At 37.6% G+C, this 18,405-nt stretch overlaps 2 protein-coding genes across 4 annotated transcripts in view; both read left to right on the top strand.

The window, feature by feature from the left end:
- LOC133720587 (serine/arginine-rich SC35-like splicing factor SCL30A) overlaps positions 1-18,405 on the top strand; it is a 72,579-nt gene that overhangs the window by 8,697 nt on the left and 45,477 nt on the right. The gene's annotated exons all lie outside the window — the stretch shown is intronic.
- Positions 62-13,976, top strand: LOC133720570 (uncharacterized). Of its 3 annotated transcripts, XM_062146940.1 has the most exons (15): positions 62-433; positions 537-671; positions 764-843; positions 1,028-1,111; positions 2,106-2,193; positions 2,355-2,509; positions 2,654-4,679; positions 5,866-6,176; positions 6,781-7,096; positions 7,243-7,398; positions 7,596-7,737; positions 8,615-8,691; positions 9,842-9,972; positions 11,430-11,538; positions 13,435-13,976. In XM_062146940.1, the coding sequence occupies exons 1-15, from the start codon at positions 263-265 to the stop codon at positions 13,630-13,632; spliced, it is 4,179 nt and encodes a 1,392-aa protein (XP_062002924.1). In that variant the 5' UTR covers positions 62-262; the 3' UTR covers positions 13,633-13,976. The 3 variants fall into 3 exon arrangements, with proteins under 3 accessions (XP_062002924.1, XP_062002926.1, XP_062002925.1); XM_062146942.1 differs by lacking the exons at positions 62-433; positions 537-671; positions 764-843 and adding an exon at positions 1,664-1,984 and having other exon boundaries at positions 1,026-1,111; XM_062146941.1 differs by lacking the exons at positions 62-433; positions 537-671; positions 764-843 and adding an exon at positions 1,664-1,911 and having other exon boundaries at positions 1,026-1,111.

The raw sequence follows: 18,405 nt of genomic DNA on the forward strand, positions 1-18,405 counted from the left end.
ATATATCGTTCACCGCATTGATTAAATAAACCGATGTATTTCTTGAATTTCCAAATGTAATCTGGGTTCTGGGAAAAAGGTGAGCGTTGTGTTTCTCTCTCGACACTTCGGGACGTCTTACTTAAGCCCCATCGAACCAGCCATCCTCCTCCTCTTCCTCCTACCAATTACAAATTCAAACTAGGTCTCTCACAAATTTAAACCACTCTCTCTCTCTTTGTGAGCAACATAACATACAGAAAACCCTAGAAAGCCATCGTCAATGGCGGTCTCCGAGGAGGAGTGTTCCTCCGCCAACTCCAGATCATCCTCCTCCTCCACCTCCAGCACCTCTCACTACCTCTCCAAGTGCCTCCTCCGTGGCACCGTCGTTCTCCACGTCCTCTACGGTCACGTCCGCTTCCCCAACTCCCGCGACATCGTTTTCGGCAAGGTCTTCCCCCCTCTCTCTCTCTTTCTCTCCGTTCTCGTTTTACTTCTGATTTTGTTGGAATTAGAAACAGAGATGATCCGATATGTGATTCTTGACATTTCAGGAGAAATCGATAGAGTTGGTGATAATCGGTGAAGACGGGATTGTACAGTCTGTGTGTGAGCAGCCTGTGTTCGGCACCATTAAAGACATTGCCGTCCTACCTTGGAATGACGGATTCCGAACCCGAAACCGCCAGGTGTCTAGTTCAATTCAACGAGTTTCAGCCTTTTGTTTCGAGAATTCACTATTACATTGAGAAAAATAAATTTTGTGCTCTTGTTGGTGTAGATGCTGGGCAAGGATCTTTTGGTGGTTGTTTCGGATTCCGGGAAGCTCTCGGTTCTATCTTTCTGCAATGAAATGCACAGGTGTATATGCATTTTCTTTGCTTTGTTCAATTTTTGAATTAGTTACTTCTTCATGAGCTGTAGCAATAGAAACCAAAGCTTAAAATATTAGCATTTGCAGTGTCCCGATTATGCTTACCGATGAATCTCATTTTCTTGCTTCTCTGCTGCTTATTCTTTATCACACTTCAAAATGTTTGTGTAGGTTTTTTCCTGTGACACAAGTTCAACTTTCTAATCCTGGAAACGCGAGGAATCAGCTTGCAAGAATGCTAGCCATTGATTCAAGGTAAGTCACCATTGCTTTGTTAGTTTGAGAAAGGCGGTTTTATAAGATGCTGTTTGCCACTGATGAAATTTCTCTATTTTGGAAGTAGCTCTGTAGTAGGAAAGGAAATATCTAGGAAGCTATATCTTGATTAATGATAGCTTAGAAACAGTTCATCTTTTTTCATGTAACTTTAGTGGATTGACTTTATGGTGGGCTTTTCTTTTCTCTGTTTATCCCTGGTGTAATTCTTTAATCATTATCTTCATATTTTATCTTCCAATGTAAGTATTTGCTGTTCTTGTGGTGTCATTGTGTCATATGTTATACTTCAAATTCTTTAGTTTGTTGATGTGCCAAAACTAGATGATACATTAAAGAGGGTATTGCTTATTTGTTTGCTAAGTTTTCTGTTGCTTCGGTGGCAAAACTTAGGATAGCTAGAGTATGTCAAAAGTGATTTTTGTTTCTCTTGCAGTAGGCTCTTCGCACAAGCTCTGTATGTTGTTTGTGAAACATAAATGTATTTGTAATATGATGTCAAAAAATAAAAGTATTTTTTTTTTTTTGTAGTTTTTCTTCGGGGCTGATAAAGAGGAGAGGGAGAGAAAATTGTTAGCAGAGAGTTGGGGTCGGGGAAAATAGAAGCTGTCTCTTAAAAAAAAAATGAAATGGAAAAGGGGCATGGCTTTAGGGTGATCTGCTATGTTGGCTGCTTTTGGTTTGTTTGGATGGAGAGGAACAAAAGAATCTTTGTGGAAGCTAGGAGTGAGAATGGAGATCATTTATGGCATTGGATTCATTTTTTGGGGTCTCTTTGGGTGTGGATCTCTTCATAATTTGAAGATAGTTCTTTTGGTCATTCTTTATGATTGGAATGCAGCTGTGATTTAGGTTTTTCTGTGTTTTTCTTTTCTTCTTTTTGTTTGTTACTTGGTCGACTCTGTTTGTTTGTTTATTAATAAAAGTTTCCTCCCTCCCTTTAGTCCTTACTTCTGTGTTTATATGTTTGCAGTGGCTGCTTCATTGCTGCTAGTGCATATGTAGACCGGTTGGCTATGTTCTCTGTTTCAATGTCTGGAGGCAGTGACATTATTGATAAGGTTGAGCTGCTACTTTATCCCTCTTCTTATGATAGGTGTTAGACTAAGGGCATATGGGTTAAAATAGGAAAAAAAACACCACGTGGAGTGCTTTATTTACTTTGCAGACACTAGCTATTCACACAAAATTATTGAAATGTTCTGCTGTCCCACAATTTCAGAAAATAGTGTATCCCCCTGAAAACGAAGTCAATGTGAATGCTGCTAGAGTCCAGAAAAACAGTATATCAGGTACTATATGGAGCATGAGCTTTATTTCACAGGATCCTAATCAAAGTAAGGGACATAATCCTATACTCGCCGTTGTTATAAATAGGTATGATGATCATGTGTATTTCTGAATTAAAGGATATCGTGTTTTGAATTGTCAAGTGTTTGAGGATAGAAGCCATTTCTCATGCTATTTTCTGTTCGTAACTTTTACTGGGCTCAAATACAATGGGAATATTTTGCATTGCAGGACTGGGGCAGTCCGTAATGAATTGCTGTTACTGGGATGGAACATTAGAGAACAAGATGTTTATGTTATTTCTCAGTATGTAGAAGATGATGGACCTTTAGTACTTAGCATTGCTGAAGTTCCTCATTCGTATGGATTTGCTTTTCTGTTTAGGGAGGGTGATGCTATTTTAATGGATCTTAGAGATGCCAACAACCCTTACTGTATCTACAGAACAAGCCCAAATTTCTTATCCAATGTGGTTGATGAGGCAAATTTTGTTCAGGAGTCGTCTAAAGGATGTGATCTGTCTAGCGTACTACAGGTTGATGATGAAGGGGGTTTATTTAATGTAGCTGCCTGTGCGTTACTGGAACTGAGTGATTTAGATCCTATGTGTATAGATGGTGACAAATACAATGTGAATGTGACTCACAAATTTGTGTGTTCATGGAGTTGGGAACCAGGGAATGTTGAAAACCAAAGAATGATCATTTCTGCTGATACCGGAGAATATTTCATGATTGAAATTTTTTTCAACCCTGATGGCGTTAAGGTTCAAGAATCTGAGTGTCTTTACAAAGGTTTACCATGCAAGACAATTTTGTGGGTTGAAGGCGGGTTTCTGGCTGCACTAGTAGATATGGGGGATGGGATGGTCTTGAAAATGGAAAACGGAACACTTCATTACAGAAGTCCTATTCAAACCATTGTCCCAGTCTTGGATATGTCAGTTGTGGATTACCATGATGAGAAACATGATCAAATGTTTGCTTGTTGTGGAGTGGCACCGGAGGGGTCATTAAGGATCATTAGAAGTGGTATCACTGTAGAAAAGCTACTAAGGACTGCTCCTATATATCAAGGGATTACTGGCACTTGGACATTACGAATGAAGGTGATTGATACTTACCATTCATTTCTTGTGCTATCATTTGTTGAGGAAACCAGGGTACTCTCAGTTGGTTTAAGCTTTACTGATGTGACTGATTCAGTTGGTTTCCAGCCTGATGTTTCTACTTTGGCATGTGGTGTTGTAAATGATGGAATGCTGGTCCAGATTCACAGAAGTGCAGTCAGGCTCTGTCTGCCCACCCAGGGTGCGCATTCTGATGGTGTTCCTTTGCCTTCTCCAGTTTGTACCTCTTGGTTCCCAGAAAATTTGAGCATCAGTTTGGGTGCTGTTGGGCATAATCTAATTGTTGTTTCTTCATCTAATCCCTGCTTTATATTCATACTTGGGGTCAGAATGCTTTCAGTGCATCATTATGAGATATATGAGATGCAACATTTGAGATTGCAAAATGAATTATCATGCATCTCCATTCCTCAGAACCGTTACGAGAAAAAAGATACAAGTTTTTCAAACAGTCTGGTAGATGAGAGTTCTGCCCCTGCTCTTCCATTTGGAGTTGACATCAGTAATATCTTTGTTATTGGAACACACAAGCCTTCGGTGGAAATCTTGTCTCTTGCACCTAGTGAAGGCCTACGAGTTCTTGCTTCTGGGGCAATTTCATTAACAAATACTTTTGGTACTGCTATTAGTGGCTGCATTCCTCAAGATGTAAGGCTTGTATTAGTTGACCGATTATATGTCCTTTCTGGATTGAGGAATGGAATGCTGCTTCGGTTTGAATGGCCTACTCCCTCTCGAAGGCCTTTATCTGTAGTACCTCAGAGTCCTGTTGATTGGCTTTCAGTTAGTACAGATACTGTTTTATCCAGTGTATCAGCAGCAAATTCTTTTGGTCGACATATGTATACTACTAAGTTATCTGAGAATATAAAGGACAACTTTCCTGTTGATTTGCAATTGATTGCTACCCGTCGGATTGGCATCACTCCTGTATTCCTGGTTCCTTTAAGTGATTCCCTTGATGGTGATGTAGTTGTTCTCAGTGATAGGCCTTGGTTGCTGCATACTGCAAGGCACAGCCTGTCATATACTTCTATCTCATTTCAATCTTCGACTCATGTGACTCCTGTATGTTATGTCGAATGCCCCAAGGGAATTTTATTTGTTGCAGAGAACTGTCTACATCTGGTGAGAGTTCTATTGTATATTATCTTGCTAGTCTATAGCTTTCTTTACGTTTACTGTAGTTAGCTTGTAATTATGCCTTCAATCTAGGGATATTAATGGAGCACGCATACAAAGTGTTTACCCTTGATTCTATATTAAAGTAGATTTTCTTTAGCTACATCAGTCAGATTTAGTTTCAGAGCACTGGGATCTTTAGGATTACATGGTTTCTTGAGCATGAATGTTTTACTTTTTACATTTTGGAACTGTGGAGAGTTCTCCATCATAATGATAGTTTTTGAATTGTTGAGTACGGGTCTTGGCATGGGATTTTGAACAGTATGTTGGAGTAGTACAGCATGGCTTTTGGAAAAAAATAATAATAATAACAAAGAACAGAAGTTAAACATGCATTGGTTCATTCTCAAACACTTATTCTCATTGCATATAAACCTAAGAATTATATTCCAGTTGCAAAATATATCCCATTCTTTTGTTTGAAGAGAATTTGGCATATATTCATGCAGTATCCCAGATGTCTGGACAGGTTAGATACTTAGATGCTTCTATAGGATTATAGGAACAAATGTGTTGAGTGCTTGTATCCATTCAGCGGATTAACTGTGATAATGGAATTTTACATAAGCTTTATGTCTTTATATCATTAAACAAGAGAGATATTCCATGACAATATCCATAGTGTCATTTTTCTTTTAAACTCTGAACTGAGATCAAAGCTTGTGGAACAAGACTGAACATTTTGACTGTTCCGGATATATCTTTGAAGCTGAGTAGATACTACTTCATTTTTTGTTTTTAATTTATTAACTTTTATCTTGTATCATTAAAGTAATAGTGTAGTAAATAAGCTAAAATTTTCCAACTGTAATTTATTTTAGTGTCTGTCCTTCTCATGGGGAATAAATTTAGGAATTTTAGGTACTAGCTGGCTCAGTTGGTGAGGTCATTTGACGTTATCCAAGGGCCTCTCCACTGCTGGGGAGATTTTGTGAGACCTCCAACTGTGTATCATGCAGGCTTAATGGGTGAAAAATAAACATTAAGAATTGGAAGTCTTGATATTAAAATCTCTGTTTATGTTGTGTATATATGTGATTAAGTGCTTTTGTAATAAGATATTTTTTTTCCCTCAATTATCTCAAAGTTGGATATATTGATACTAATCCATGTTATGTGATGCTTCTAGGTAGAGATGGTGCACAGTAAGAGGCTTAATGTGCAGAAGTTGCATCTTGGAGGCACTCCGAGGAGGGTCTTTTATCATAGTGAAAGCAGGCTATTGCTTGTGATGAGGACTAATTTGAGTGATGATACATGTTCATCTGATATATGTTGCGTAGATCCTCTTAGTGGGTCGGTGCTGTCATCTTTCAAACTTGAATTTGGTGAAACTGGAAAATCGATGGAGTTAATGAGGGTTGGAAGCGAACAGGTTATTTTGGTTGGAACAAGTTTGTCTTCTGGGTCGGCCATAATGCCCTGTGGTGAGGCTGAAAGGTAAACCATCTCTCATTGTTTTTTCCAGCTCCCCTCTCTCTCTCTCCGTGGCTAGCAGACTCTTATATATATTTTTTTTTGGTTCAATTGTAAGAGTAAGTCTACAGGGATTTCAATTAATTTTCTGCTAAGCCTGTCAATATGCACGTGTGATATCATACTCATATCTCTCTTTTCCTTCCACGTTGTAGACGAGCCATTTTAACTGATTTTGTTAACAGTAACAATGTTAATTACCTGCCAGGCCGGTCAATAGCACATGTGAGATATCATACCCTTTTTCTTTTTTTTTTCTTTTGGTGAAAAGAAATGGCTTTTATTGAATAAACAAAAAGCATAATACAAAGCCCCTGTCAAAATATGAGTGTGATATCCATACTCATATCTCCATTCTTTTCCTTCAATGTTATCCTCGTGCTATTCTAACTGGATTTTATTAAGAGTACCAAGTGCCTGTCAATGTGTACCTGCCATGTCTATAATGTAGTAAAGGGAAGTCTTTTGGGACGTTAATTACCTGCCAGCCCCTATCAACATGTGCATATGTCAAATCATACTCATATCTAACTTTACAGATGCTATTCTAACTGGATTTTATTTGCAGTACCAAGGGACGTCTTATTGTTCTCTGTCTTGAAAATATGCAAAATTCAGACAGTGGTTCAATGACATTCGGCTCAAAGGCAGGGTCATCTTCTCAACGAGCTTCCCCATTTCATGAAATTGTTGGGTATGCCACAGAACAGCTTTCAAGTAGTAGTCTCTGTAGTAGCCCAGATGATACTAGCTGTGATGGTATGAAACTTGAAGAAACTGACGCGTGGCAGTTTCGATTAGCTTTTTCAATGCCATGGCCTGGAATGGTACTTGCTATCTGCCCTTATCTTGATCGTTACTTCTTGGCTTCTGCTGGTAATGCTGTAAGTAGTAAACTTTGTGCTTTCTGCATGCTTTTGAATATACAGTTTCTGTAAGGTTGCATTACAGTACTGCATGCTGTCAGATACTAAGGTAAATTCTGCCATTGCATCACAATTGTTAATAGATGTTGGTCTTCTTTTCTCAGTTTTATTTATGTGGTTTTCCACATGACAATTCCCAAAGGGTAAAAAAGTGGGCTGTGGCGAGGACGCGCTTTACAATTACATCTTTGACCGCATATTTCACTAGAATTGTTGTTGGTGATTGTCGTGATGGCATCCTTTTCTATGATTATCATGAGGTAAAAGCAATTATAACTTTCTGTCTGTTTGTTTACGTGGTACATCAGTTGATCTCTCTTTCTCTTCCCTCTCTCCATTTTCCTTTTATCCATGTAGCTTTTCCATTAGAAGTAGAAATAGCAGTACACATGCCTTGTACTTCTAATATTTATCCTGATATTTTTTTTTTTTTTTGCTTTACTTTCTTGTGGGGAAGGAGTCCAAAAGGCTGCAGCAACTTTACTGTGATCCGTATCAGAGATTAGTTGGTGATTGCATTCTTATGGATGTCAACACGGCTGTTGTTTCAGATCGTAAGGGAAGCATTGCTGTCCTTTCATGTGCAGATTATTTAGAAGGTAAAGTAGTAATTTTCTGTAATTACAATTCAATAGGTCTATATCTTACTGTGTTCCTGCGATGCCTAGTTTAGCTTTACAAAGTTGGAGCAGAAGCAGATGTGCGACTCAGATTTTGTACTATTTATACATCTGATCTAAGTTGGCGAGATATTGCTTGTCTGTTTGGAAATTCAAACTATAGTTCATTAACTGATATCAATTTATAGCAATCACAATGTTTTTGATTCCAATGTGTGAAGTTGATTTTGTCAGATAGTTGTGCATTGGAATTGATTTATGAAACAACCAAATGAATGAAATTCCTTTTAGAAAATCTATGAGATCTATTATTTATATGAAGCTGGTAACATAATCAAATGTGTTTTCTTTCTGGGCATGTGCGAAATTTTGGTTTTCGTGGAGATCTTGTATGGTTAGAATGTAGTTTTTGTTAGTATGTAATTGGTTATTAGCACACAGAATCACAGTGTGGGAAACCATTGCTAATATTGTACTTGCATGTCTGGAAGTAATTCTACGATGCTTGGCATTATAAAATAGTTCTCCAGCACTAGTGGCATGGTGAAATATATATATATTTCTGGGAACCAAGCGTGTTAGCTCTGCAAATTTTTATATTTTCAGGCAGCATTAAATCTTGATGAACATAAAGTGCTTCGTTCATGTTTTTATTGATATTCTAACAGCACAAAAAAAAAAAAAAAAATCGGTATTAACAATTTAGATAAAAAAATTTAATTACAATGCTGATGGTGGTAGTGAAACTTGTTAATGTATTGTCGTATTATTTTGTCTTCAGATGCTGTTCATGCGCATGTTCTGCTGCTGAAAATTATACAATTTAACTATTTTCTTTTCTTACTATGTGTATCAGATACTGCAAGTCCAGAATGTAATTTAACGGTGAGCTGTGCTTATTATATGGGTGAGGTAGCTATGAGCATCAAGAAGGTACATCTTTACGTTGTCTTGTTAGCTTGAGTAGATATTATTAGAAGTTCAATGTTCGAATTCTCATTGCCTGAAGTTACTCTGGGAATTGCATTTATTAATTTCCAAATATCTGAAATTGGCATATAATAGTGATGCACAACCACTAGGAAAGACAGTGACAAGAAAAATAAAGGAGGGACAGAAGAAGAGAATGAAGCGAGCATTTCAATCTATATCAGTTCAGTTTTCATTTCTGCTTGTTTTAGGTTACAATGAGGCATATTAGGCTAACCTCACTAAGGAATTAAATTTAACGAGTACCTTACTAGAAGTCGCATGTGAACACTAATAACTAAAGAGACCTAGATTAATACTAATTAACCAATAGGTTGGTAATTTTTGTTTCTGGTAATGCACCATTATATTTTTAGTTTTTACTATATTATAAGTTCTAAAGTAACGAAGGCATTACTCTAATATGGTCTTTTCACTATCCTCATGGGTCCTACCTAGCTATTTGCAATTTCCTCTCCTAAGGATCTTTGGGTTTGGCAGCAGGCCCCAGTTTCAAGCCTTAGTCCACAAATCAGTTTGGGGTATCAAAATAAAAAGTGCAATGTTACTCTTTAAACTCCCAGTCCCAGTTTTAGGAAAACAAAAATTAAAGTTTACTGTGTACTTGTGTAGGCATGTCTGTCTCAAATTAGATTTCTATTTGTTTACCTTTTTGGATGGAAAAGATTCTGACAGAGAAGAAAGAATAGAGACCTGTGGCCTGGATTTTTGTTCTGTTCTTAAGGCCCTGAAGACATTATTACTGGGTATTTCAATGTAGAAAAAGCCTCCGGTACAAACTATAGAATTGGCCCTACAAACATGGTTTTGAGTAATTGTAGAAGGAGGTCTTTGTTCAAAGGTTGCAAAACGGGTTTTCGGTGGCCCCTTTGATCTTGGATACTCTTTTTGGCTTGGAACGTAACTTTCTATCTTGACATTAAACATGAAAAAACCGCAGATAGTTTGAAATGAAAGTATGCAGAGAAACTGATGTATGTAAGTGAGAGAAATGCTAGAACTTTTGCACTATATTCTGGACATGAAATTATCTTTTAATTTTGTTTTGAGATGATATGATGCTTACCTTGACATGTAATAATGATCTTTCTAGGGCTCATTTTCATATAAACTTCCAGCTGATGATGCATTGAAAGGCAGTGATGGAAGTATTGACTTCTCTCAAAACGGTATCATTGTGAGTACACTGCTTGGAAGCATAATAACTTTCGTTCCAATATCAAGGTAAGCAAAATAGCCTTCCTTCTCATTCTCTTACATTTTGTTCTAACAGAGTTGCGCATAATCATGCGTTTAGATCCAGCGTTGAACAAAATGTGTAAGACATCCATAATGTATATGAATTCTTTTGTGCTCTAGCTTATTTTAGCAAGTAAACTCAGCTCACCCTCCCTCTATTTCCCAGGGTTAAGCCTGCATATTAAATTAATAAAGCTTCCCAAAAAGTCAATGCTACATTGAAACAATGTTTGTTTGCTTGCTAAAATAAGCTAGAGCACAATATCTCAGAGTATCCTGATTTTGTAGTTAAGGTGATATACATTTTCAATTCTTGGCGAGTAATCCGCTCCTTCAGTAGAAGTCTTCACTTTGTAGGTCGCTAACTATCACTGGACTGAAGCACCACCTAAAAGGCCTTTAGTATTATTCATGGGCTGCACATGGATTGCATGCCAATAGGCCTTCACTAATTTTTTTTTTTCAATAAACCACAATTGTGAGTAATGAGTGAGTTTTGAACAAAAAACTATATCAAGTTAACTAACTTTTCTATTGAATTACGATAGGAAATAGTTTAGTGGAATAGCTAATGAGGATTGAGAATGTTAGTATTATTACAGGATTCACAATTCTAAGTGTGTTGATCAATTCTAAAAAAAAAGTGTGTTGATCAAGATGAGGATCTGTTGATGTTCATCCTCATCACCTTCCTGAGCTCTGCAAAATTCTGACACGTTCTTCAGCTCAGATATTTTGGTTGCAGTCTTAGCTTTAAGTTTCTGTAGTTTGGAGGGTCTATCTTTGTTCTTCAATTTGATAAATTTGATTTACAGTCAAGCAATCACTTGTATAGTAGTATCAATTCAACAATTTGAGAAGCAGAGATCAAATGATCAAGTCTTAAGAGAGTATGGAAAAATGGGAAACTAGAAAAAGAGGAAATAAGATACGTGACTAGTATTAGACAATGAAAGAAGTGGAAAGGTTTCTTGAGGTGTGGGTCGGACCTCAAGGAACAGGCCAGAGAGGCTTCTAGACTGTGGATCAAGCCTGCACTCAAAAGCACCATGTGCCACGACCTATCATCTGGGCGGAAGCCCAGCAAGCCTGTGGGACATGGTCTTTTCAATGATGTCAATCTGGTGTTAATGATTGTTCAACAAGGATGTCAGATGGGTTGAAATTGAGAAAGATGCATGCCCTTTAACAATTTAACCACCTACAGGCCTACAGATGCACCAGAATATCTATGGTTCAAGTGCATGCAAAAGTTCCTTGATTCATGGAGATTTACTGATCCTCCATTTTTGTTGTTGTAATACATGGTCAATATTCCTGAAATTGCTGTACCGTTTGCCTTTTGTTGTAGATTTTCATTCAGTTCTATTTCTTTTTGGTACAATTTTGATTCAAATTCAACACTGTATTTAACACTAGTATATATTGATTTGTTTCTGCAGGGAAGAATATGAACTCTTAGAAGCTGTCCAAGATAGACTGGCGGTACATCCATTAACCGCTCCTATTCTCGGAAATGATCATAATGAGTTTCGTAGCCGTGAAAATCCGGTAAGGCATATAGGTTGCTAAATCTATACTATTACATGAACTTGCATGCTTTAATCTGTATGAACACAAGTAGGCATAAAACCTGACATATTATCTTTTACCTCTTTTTTTCTCTTTTCTTTTCGTCTTTCCTTTAATGTCTGTAATGGCGGTCCATGAATGTGTTACTACTCCTGGTACTGCTGACCAATGATTGGGCTGAGAAAAAATACTTGAGAAACTAAATTTGACCGGGTTGACAGTTGTATTTCAAATTAAGTAGTACTGAATGAGAAAATTGTTTTCAAGAAAACCATGATAAATTGGTGGGTTTGGTTTCCAGGTTTTAAGGTTCCTTTGATTAGCTGGAGAGAGAACTTTGACACGGGAAAAAAGAGTGCTTATAATTAGGGGCCGTGACCACTTACCCAATTTCAGCCTAAAAATTGCCTACTTACTCCACTAAGAGTTTTTTAATCCCTTGTACCCAATTTAAACATGAATGACAATGTTACCCTCATTTTAATTAACAAACCCCTCAGACTCTCTCTCTATCTCGACTCCTCTCAGTGACTCTCTCTCTCTCTCTCTCTCTCTCTCTCTCTCTCTCTCTCTCTCACATCCAGATCTAAAACCACCATAACCACACGCCCCAACAACCAACTCACCTACACCGGTGGCGAGACCAAGATCCTCGCCGTCGAACGCACCATCAAGTTTCCCGCCCTCGTCGCCAGGCTCTCTGCCCTCACCGACAGCGACGTGTCGTTCAAGTACCAGCTCCCCGGGGAAGACGACGACGACCTCGTCAAGTTTCCCGCCCTCGTCACCAACGACGACGACCTCGAACACATGATGCACGAGTACGATCGCCTCTACCGGGCCTCTGCTAGGATGAGGTTGTTTCTCTTCCCGGTTAATCACAGCGACAATTTCGGGTCTAACAAGTCGTCCGATAGGGATCGCTTCGTTGAGGCTTTGAATTCAGGCCCTAAGATAGAAATAAGAAGGTGGAGTGGAGCCTCTCCGGCTGAGATGCTGGATCTGGTGGCCAGTATGGAGGACCACGACGTCGAGCCCAACACAGGCTGTCTTTTTTTTTTTTTTTTTTTTTGGGCAGAACACAGGCCACAGGTTGTCTAGTATGTGAAAATATGCAGAAAAGATGTTTTCATTCCAGTTATGTACTCGAATAGCATTTGTTTGGTAGATTTTGTAGATTGGTGACTGCCTATACTAATGTTTAACTATTTTAATCGTCTTGTTGGTATTTTATTGGGAGCAATAAAAAGATTATTGAGGGGCAATAAAAAGATTATTGAGGGGCAATAAAATGTTTATTGGGGCAATAATTAGATTATTGAGAGGTAATAATATGATTATTGAGAGGTAATAATATGATTATTAGGGGGCAATTATATGGTTACTGGGTATTATTAGGGGGCAATAAATTCAGACGCCGGAATCAGGTTACCAGTCCGGTAGCCGGATTCGGGATTCCGGTGATAATCCGGCGACCGATCGCTGGATTCCATTCACCGGAGTCCGCGGCCGGCCACTGGTCATCGTAGTCCGGCAAGGTCTCCGATGACTTCTCTCTCCAAGTGACAAAGAATGAGAGGGCAAAATTGTCCCAAAAATAAATAAAAAGGAATAAAAAAATGCTTAATTGGGTATTAAGGAAATGATCTCTTAGAGTTTTTGGGTAAGTGGGCAATCTCTTAAAGTGTTTGGGTAAGTGGGGTTAATTAATCCAAAAATTGGGTAAATGATCATTTCCCCTTATAATTATGCTCTATTGCAGTTAAACATATGGAATGTATGAGATGATTATTGCATTAGCATAAAATATTTGATGTTATTTTGTCTCTATGAGTGAATGTGGTGTGAGCTTGCATGTAATATTTGTTGATGCAGGTTGGAGTACCCAAGATTCTTGATGCTGACATGCTTACTCAATTCTTGGAGCTTACAAGTATGCAACAAGAGGATGTATTATCATCACCTCTTTGCGTACAAGGCACAGTAAAGTCACGTTTGAAATTGCGAAGTTCGCCTGTTCCTGTCAATCAGGTTGTGCAACTCCTTGAGCGAGTTCACTATGCCCTAAACTAAGTATTTATTTCTTTCAAACATGAGCTGGAAATGTGTTTCCAAGCCTCGAACCAAGGAACCATTGATGCCGAATATCTTTGGTGGCACCTCCCTCCTTGTCCAGTTGCCTTGAACGGTTGATTGGCAAGCTCGCAATCCTCAACTGTTAATCCCACCTTGGAGCCACATTCTTTCAGTTGATTTAAAGAGCGGGGCAGCTGCTACATGTGAATGTGAAAGACATGGGTTGTATTTCCCTGTGTCATGTAAATTTTTTGTTGTTCCTTGTGTTGTACCATTGGTGATGCCCATCATTCTTTTGTATGACGAGGATTCGAGGAATATGAGAATTATTCTGTATATTACATGGATCCGCCTTTTTTTTCCCTGTGGCTGAAAATAAATAAATAATTTCTGTTGTTACTTTTTGTTTAGGATTAATTACAAAAAAAAAAAAAAAATCCCCCGTATTATAAGCAAATAATTTTATATGCAAGTATCAAATTTTTATCGTTTTCATACCTCGAGCTTGATTCTGTTAACAATTGCATATCTCTGTCTCTAGCCCTATTAAAACACCAAGAACTAAAAATGATAAATTTAATATTCAAATCAAAATTAGAATCAATAAGATAGATATATGCACGTAATCATCAACCATAGAGATCTCAATCATAACATACAAAATCAATAACAAACACGGCCACCGGATCATCTTGTCTCTGCCGGTGTCACAACATCGGTCACCAATCCATCCCCTCTCTCCTAATGCCACAAATCAAGACCACTATTCCATGTCAAGTCAGAGGATAATAAGCAATGTATCGATCCTGGCAAACTCTACTATGTGTTTCTCTAGAATTTTCATTTTGGCCCATCTTTGATATACAAACTAATATATATATATATATATATATATATATATATATATATATATTTACAATAGGGTCAAGCTTCCACCCTATGGGTCTTGCCTCTCTCTGTCCATTTAACAAGTGTTCCAAACTTCCAACGCTTATAAGGATAAGTTCCTTAAACTTTTTCTTAGATGTGGGAGGGACTCCCACTTTCGATCTCCAAGAGTCCATACCTTCTCTTCTAGTGTCTCCAACAACATATCACAAACATACAGTAACACAACCAATGATCAATACATCCACAATCCCATATCCAAAAACCCGTAAATCATAACTAAGATTCAATCCAAAGCATATATATATCTCAATTTCGACATATCTTAAATCCGAGATATTCATCAAAAATCATGAATCACAAATAAAACACAAATTTGAACTATTTATTGGAAATCATAAATTATAATTTAAACACAAATATGAATTATTCATCGAAAATCATAAACTATATGTAAAATGATATCCGAAGAAAATTGCAAATCGAAACTAATGCTCGAATCTGACACTTTCGTGGGAAATAAATTAATATTTAACTAAATTTGAATTCAAACGAAACCTCAAAATCCTAATTCAATAATTCATCGACATTCCCGAAAATTCAAAACCACATCGAAATCGGCTCAAACTTTTAGGGTATTGCCAACTCGCTAATTCTAACAACCTAATGAAAAATCATGATGATCTAACGGTCGAATTATCACAAAAGCACAGTAATAATTCTTTGGTCGGAAACAAGTTATAAATAAAGATGGAAACAAACCCATTTAAAAAATGAGCAATTCCAACTCATTGTTTTAATTTGTGATGGGAAAGAGAGATTAACAAGAAGCAAACTCTGTTGTAAACTTACCGCCTAAGAGGGACTCAAAAAATTTGTAAGAGCGAGATAATTGAGACAAACTTGATATTATATAAAGCGGCAAATCTTATCAGAACAATTCTCAGGTTCACCCCTTGGGGTGAAGCAGCATATTCACTCTCTCTTATGATTAACGCATAATAACTTTTTAATTTTGTAATCCAACAATTCAAGTTGTATAATGTAATACAAAGATTAGTTCTGTAAAAAATCATTCAAATTGAAGACCTTGCTCAAAAAGATATTAAGAGAGGTTTAGCTTATTCTACAATGTCTCAATTGGGTTATATGATGTTATTCATTTATATGAAATACATGGACGGTTCATCATAATAGCAGTAAGTGTTGTTAGAACCGTCCATTTATTTGATTCAATTAGATAATTAAACGATTTTCGATTCAATTGATTTTTTACAGAGATGATCTTTAAATGCTAATTTAAGATATGGACCGTTGGATTATAAATTTATTAAGTAAAAGTGAGTTAATCGATAAAAGGAGTGAATATGCTTGTTCACCCAGGGGTGAACCTAAGAATTGTTCATCTTATCAGTATTAATTATTCTAAGTACTGCTTTGTTCTCAGCTTGATCGACTCTAATTGCACCAAGATGGCGATGCCCTCACTTGGAGCCTGTGTAATAAGATATCGATCTGGAATTTATGGATTGGCTTATTCTCTCTGTCTTGATCGAAAATTGACTCTTCTAGAATTGTCATTTCTTAGAGCATTACTTCTGCTCAACATGATATATAGGAGTTAATTCGGACCTGGCTCGATGTTTGCGTTTGATTATACGACGTCGAGCAAAAATGAATTCTGCTTAGTCGACTGTGTCTGGAGCAAATGCTTGACATGTTTTCTAGATAATCTTTCCTCTGTGATCCATGCACACTATTGTGAGCTTGAGCTTGTATGTTTATGATTAGTCAATTATATCATGAACTTGGTTAACGACAATATGCAGCGACATGAAATTTCACATAAACAAAACTAACAGGATGACTGCTAGCTTGTCTACTTAAGGAGAATTTGCTCTACCCCTAACTTGCTTCTAAAAATCATATCATGGCTCTTCGTTCAGTTTCCTCAAACGACGATAATTGTTGGTTCATGAAATTTTTGGATGGAATGAAGATTACTCCATGGTTGTGGAGAAGCACAGATGCATCATTGAAAAGGAGACTGGAGTACAGGTACACTATATGAAATACAAATCTTCCGAGCTTTAGAGTACTTTGGTAATAAAACACTTTATTTTCTGACCTTTACATGGCTTTCGAGCTTTAGTACGTTGTCGTTGGATCTCATCTGCATTTGTTAAAATAATTTAATGGTATAAAATTTCTAGAGCACTATTTCTCAGTTTTTCAGGGATCGATGAACTGAGACTTTAATAACGAGGATCATTATGTGTCTAGGATAAACACTTGTAATTAACGAAAACTAAACCACAACTGTAAAGAGAACAAACTATATCGAAGTGGAGTACCAATGTTATCGTGTTGTACGTATAGGCTACGAATACATGTGATCGACATTAATTTGAATGCTGTAAGTCGGTAACGCACTAGTGATCGATCACATCATATATGGTAGCTTTTTCCATTCAACTAGAGTTTGTCGGGTTTCTCGATGGAAAATTTTACGATATATTAATGTATCAATAAATCAAGTATCTATATCAAAGTTATACTGACTTCATGCATAAGTAGACTAGTTTGACTCAAATTAGTCTACCTCTGTATCGAGGTAGTCGATCTACATCTGTATCTAACTAGTCTACTTGATGTGTTTGTACATTAATGTACCGTAGACGAACCCTAACTAGATTTGTATTAATATGTTTATCAAACTGAAAAATATGATCTCAAAGGGGGTTACTAAAAGGTTTAGAAACAAGGGATGGAAATGTAGTATTGAGCACACCTTAATTGATGGCCAATACCATGTATTTATATTCAACAGATACTAGTGATCACTACAAGTCGTTACACAAGATAGAGTAGAACTCTATTATATTAGATTTACATATACAATTGATAAGCATGATAATTATAAAGAAGGTGGGATAAGGTTAGGAGACTTGAGAGATAGAGTTGCCTTGCATGCATGCATACGTGAAGAGTGCAGACATTCTTTTGGTCTATCATGCCCCCGCAAGCTGGCAGGGCGAGAAAGAACTGGCAGCTTGGAAACAAGAAAGTGAAACCGTGGAGCAGGGAGTCCCTTGGTGAATATATCAGCTAGCTGATCTGTTGTAGAAACAAAGGAAACCTGAAGCTCGCGGTTGACAACCTTGTCCCGCACATAGTGATAGTCGACTTCAACATGTTTAGTGCGTCCATGAAATACGGGATTAGAGGCAATTGCAATGGCAGAGATATTATCACACCAAATACGGGGACAGTGAAGGAATAGGCCAAGATCACAGAAAATAGAGCGGAGCCATGAGATTTCTGCTGCAGTATAAGCAAGTTGCCTATACTCAGCTTCCGCACTAGAACGGGAAACGGTTTTGTGAGTCTTAGAGCTCCAGGAGATCAGATTAGGACCCAGGTATACACAATATCCACCAGATGAATGACGATTATCAGGATCGCCAGCATAGTCGGCATCCGAGTAAGCTTGAAGATGAAGAGAACCTGGTTTGTAAAGTAACCCATGAGTGATAGTGGCTTTAAGATAGCGAAGAATCCGTTTCACGGCTGTCCAGTGAGTAGTAGTTGGTGCCTGCATAAACTTACACGCTTGATTGACAGAGTAGGAAATGTCAGGTCTAGTAAGCGTGAGATATTGGAGTGCTCCAACAACACTTCTATACTCTGAGGGATCAGAAAGACAAGTGCCGGCATGTTTACTCAACTTTTGACCACTTGTTGCTGGTGATGAAATTGGTTGCACTTCATGCATGTTAGTACGTTTAAGCAAATCAACGACGTACTTTGTTTGTGTGAGGGAAAGATGAGAGCCATGATAGGTTGCTTCAATGCCAAGAAAATAATGTATAGGACCAAGGT

Source organism: Rosa rugosa, chromosome 7 (genome assembly GCF_958449725.1).
Source record: "Rosa rugosa chromosome 7, drRosRugo1.1, whole genome shotgun sequence".
Taxonomy (NCBI): domain Eukaryota; kingdom Viridiplantae; phylum Streptophyta; class Magnoliopsida; order Rosales; family Rosaceae; genus Rosa; species Rosa rugosa.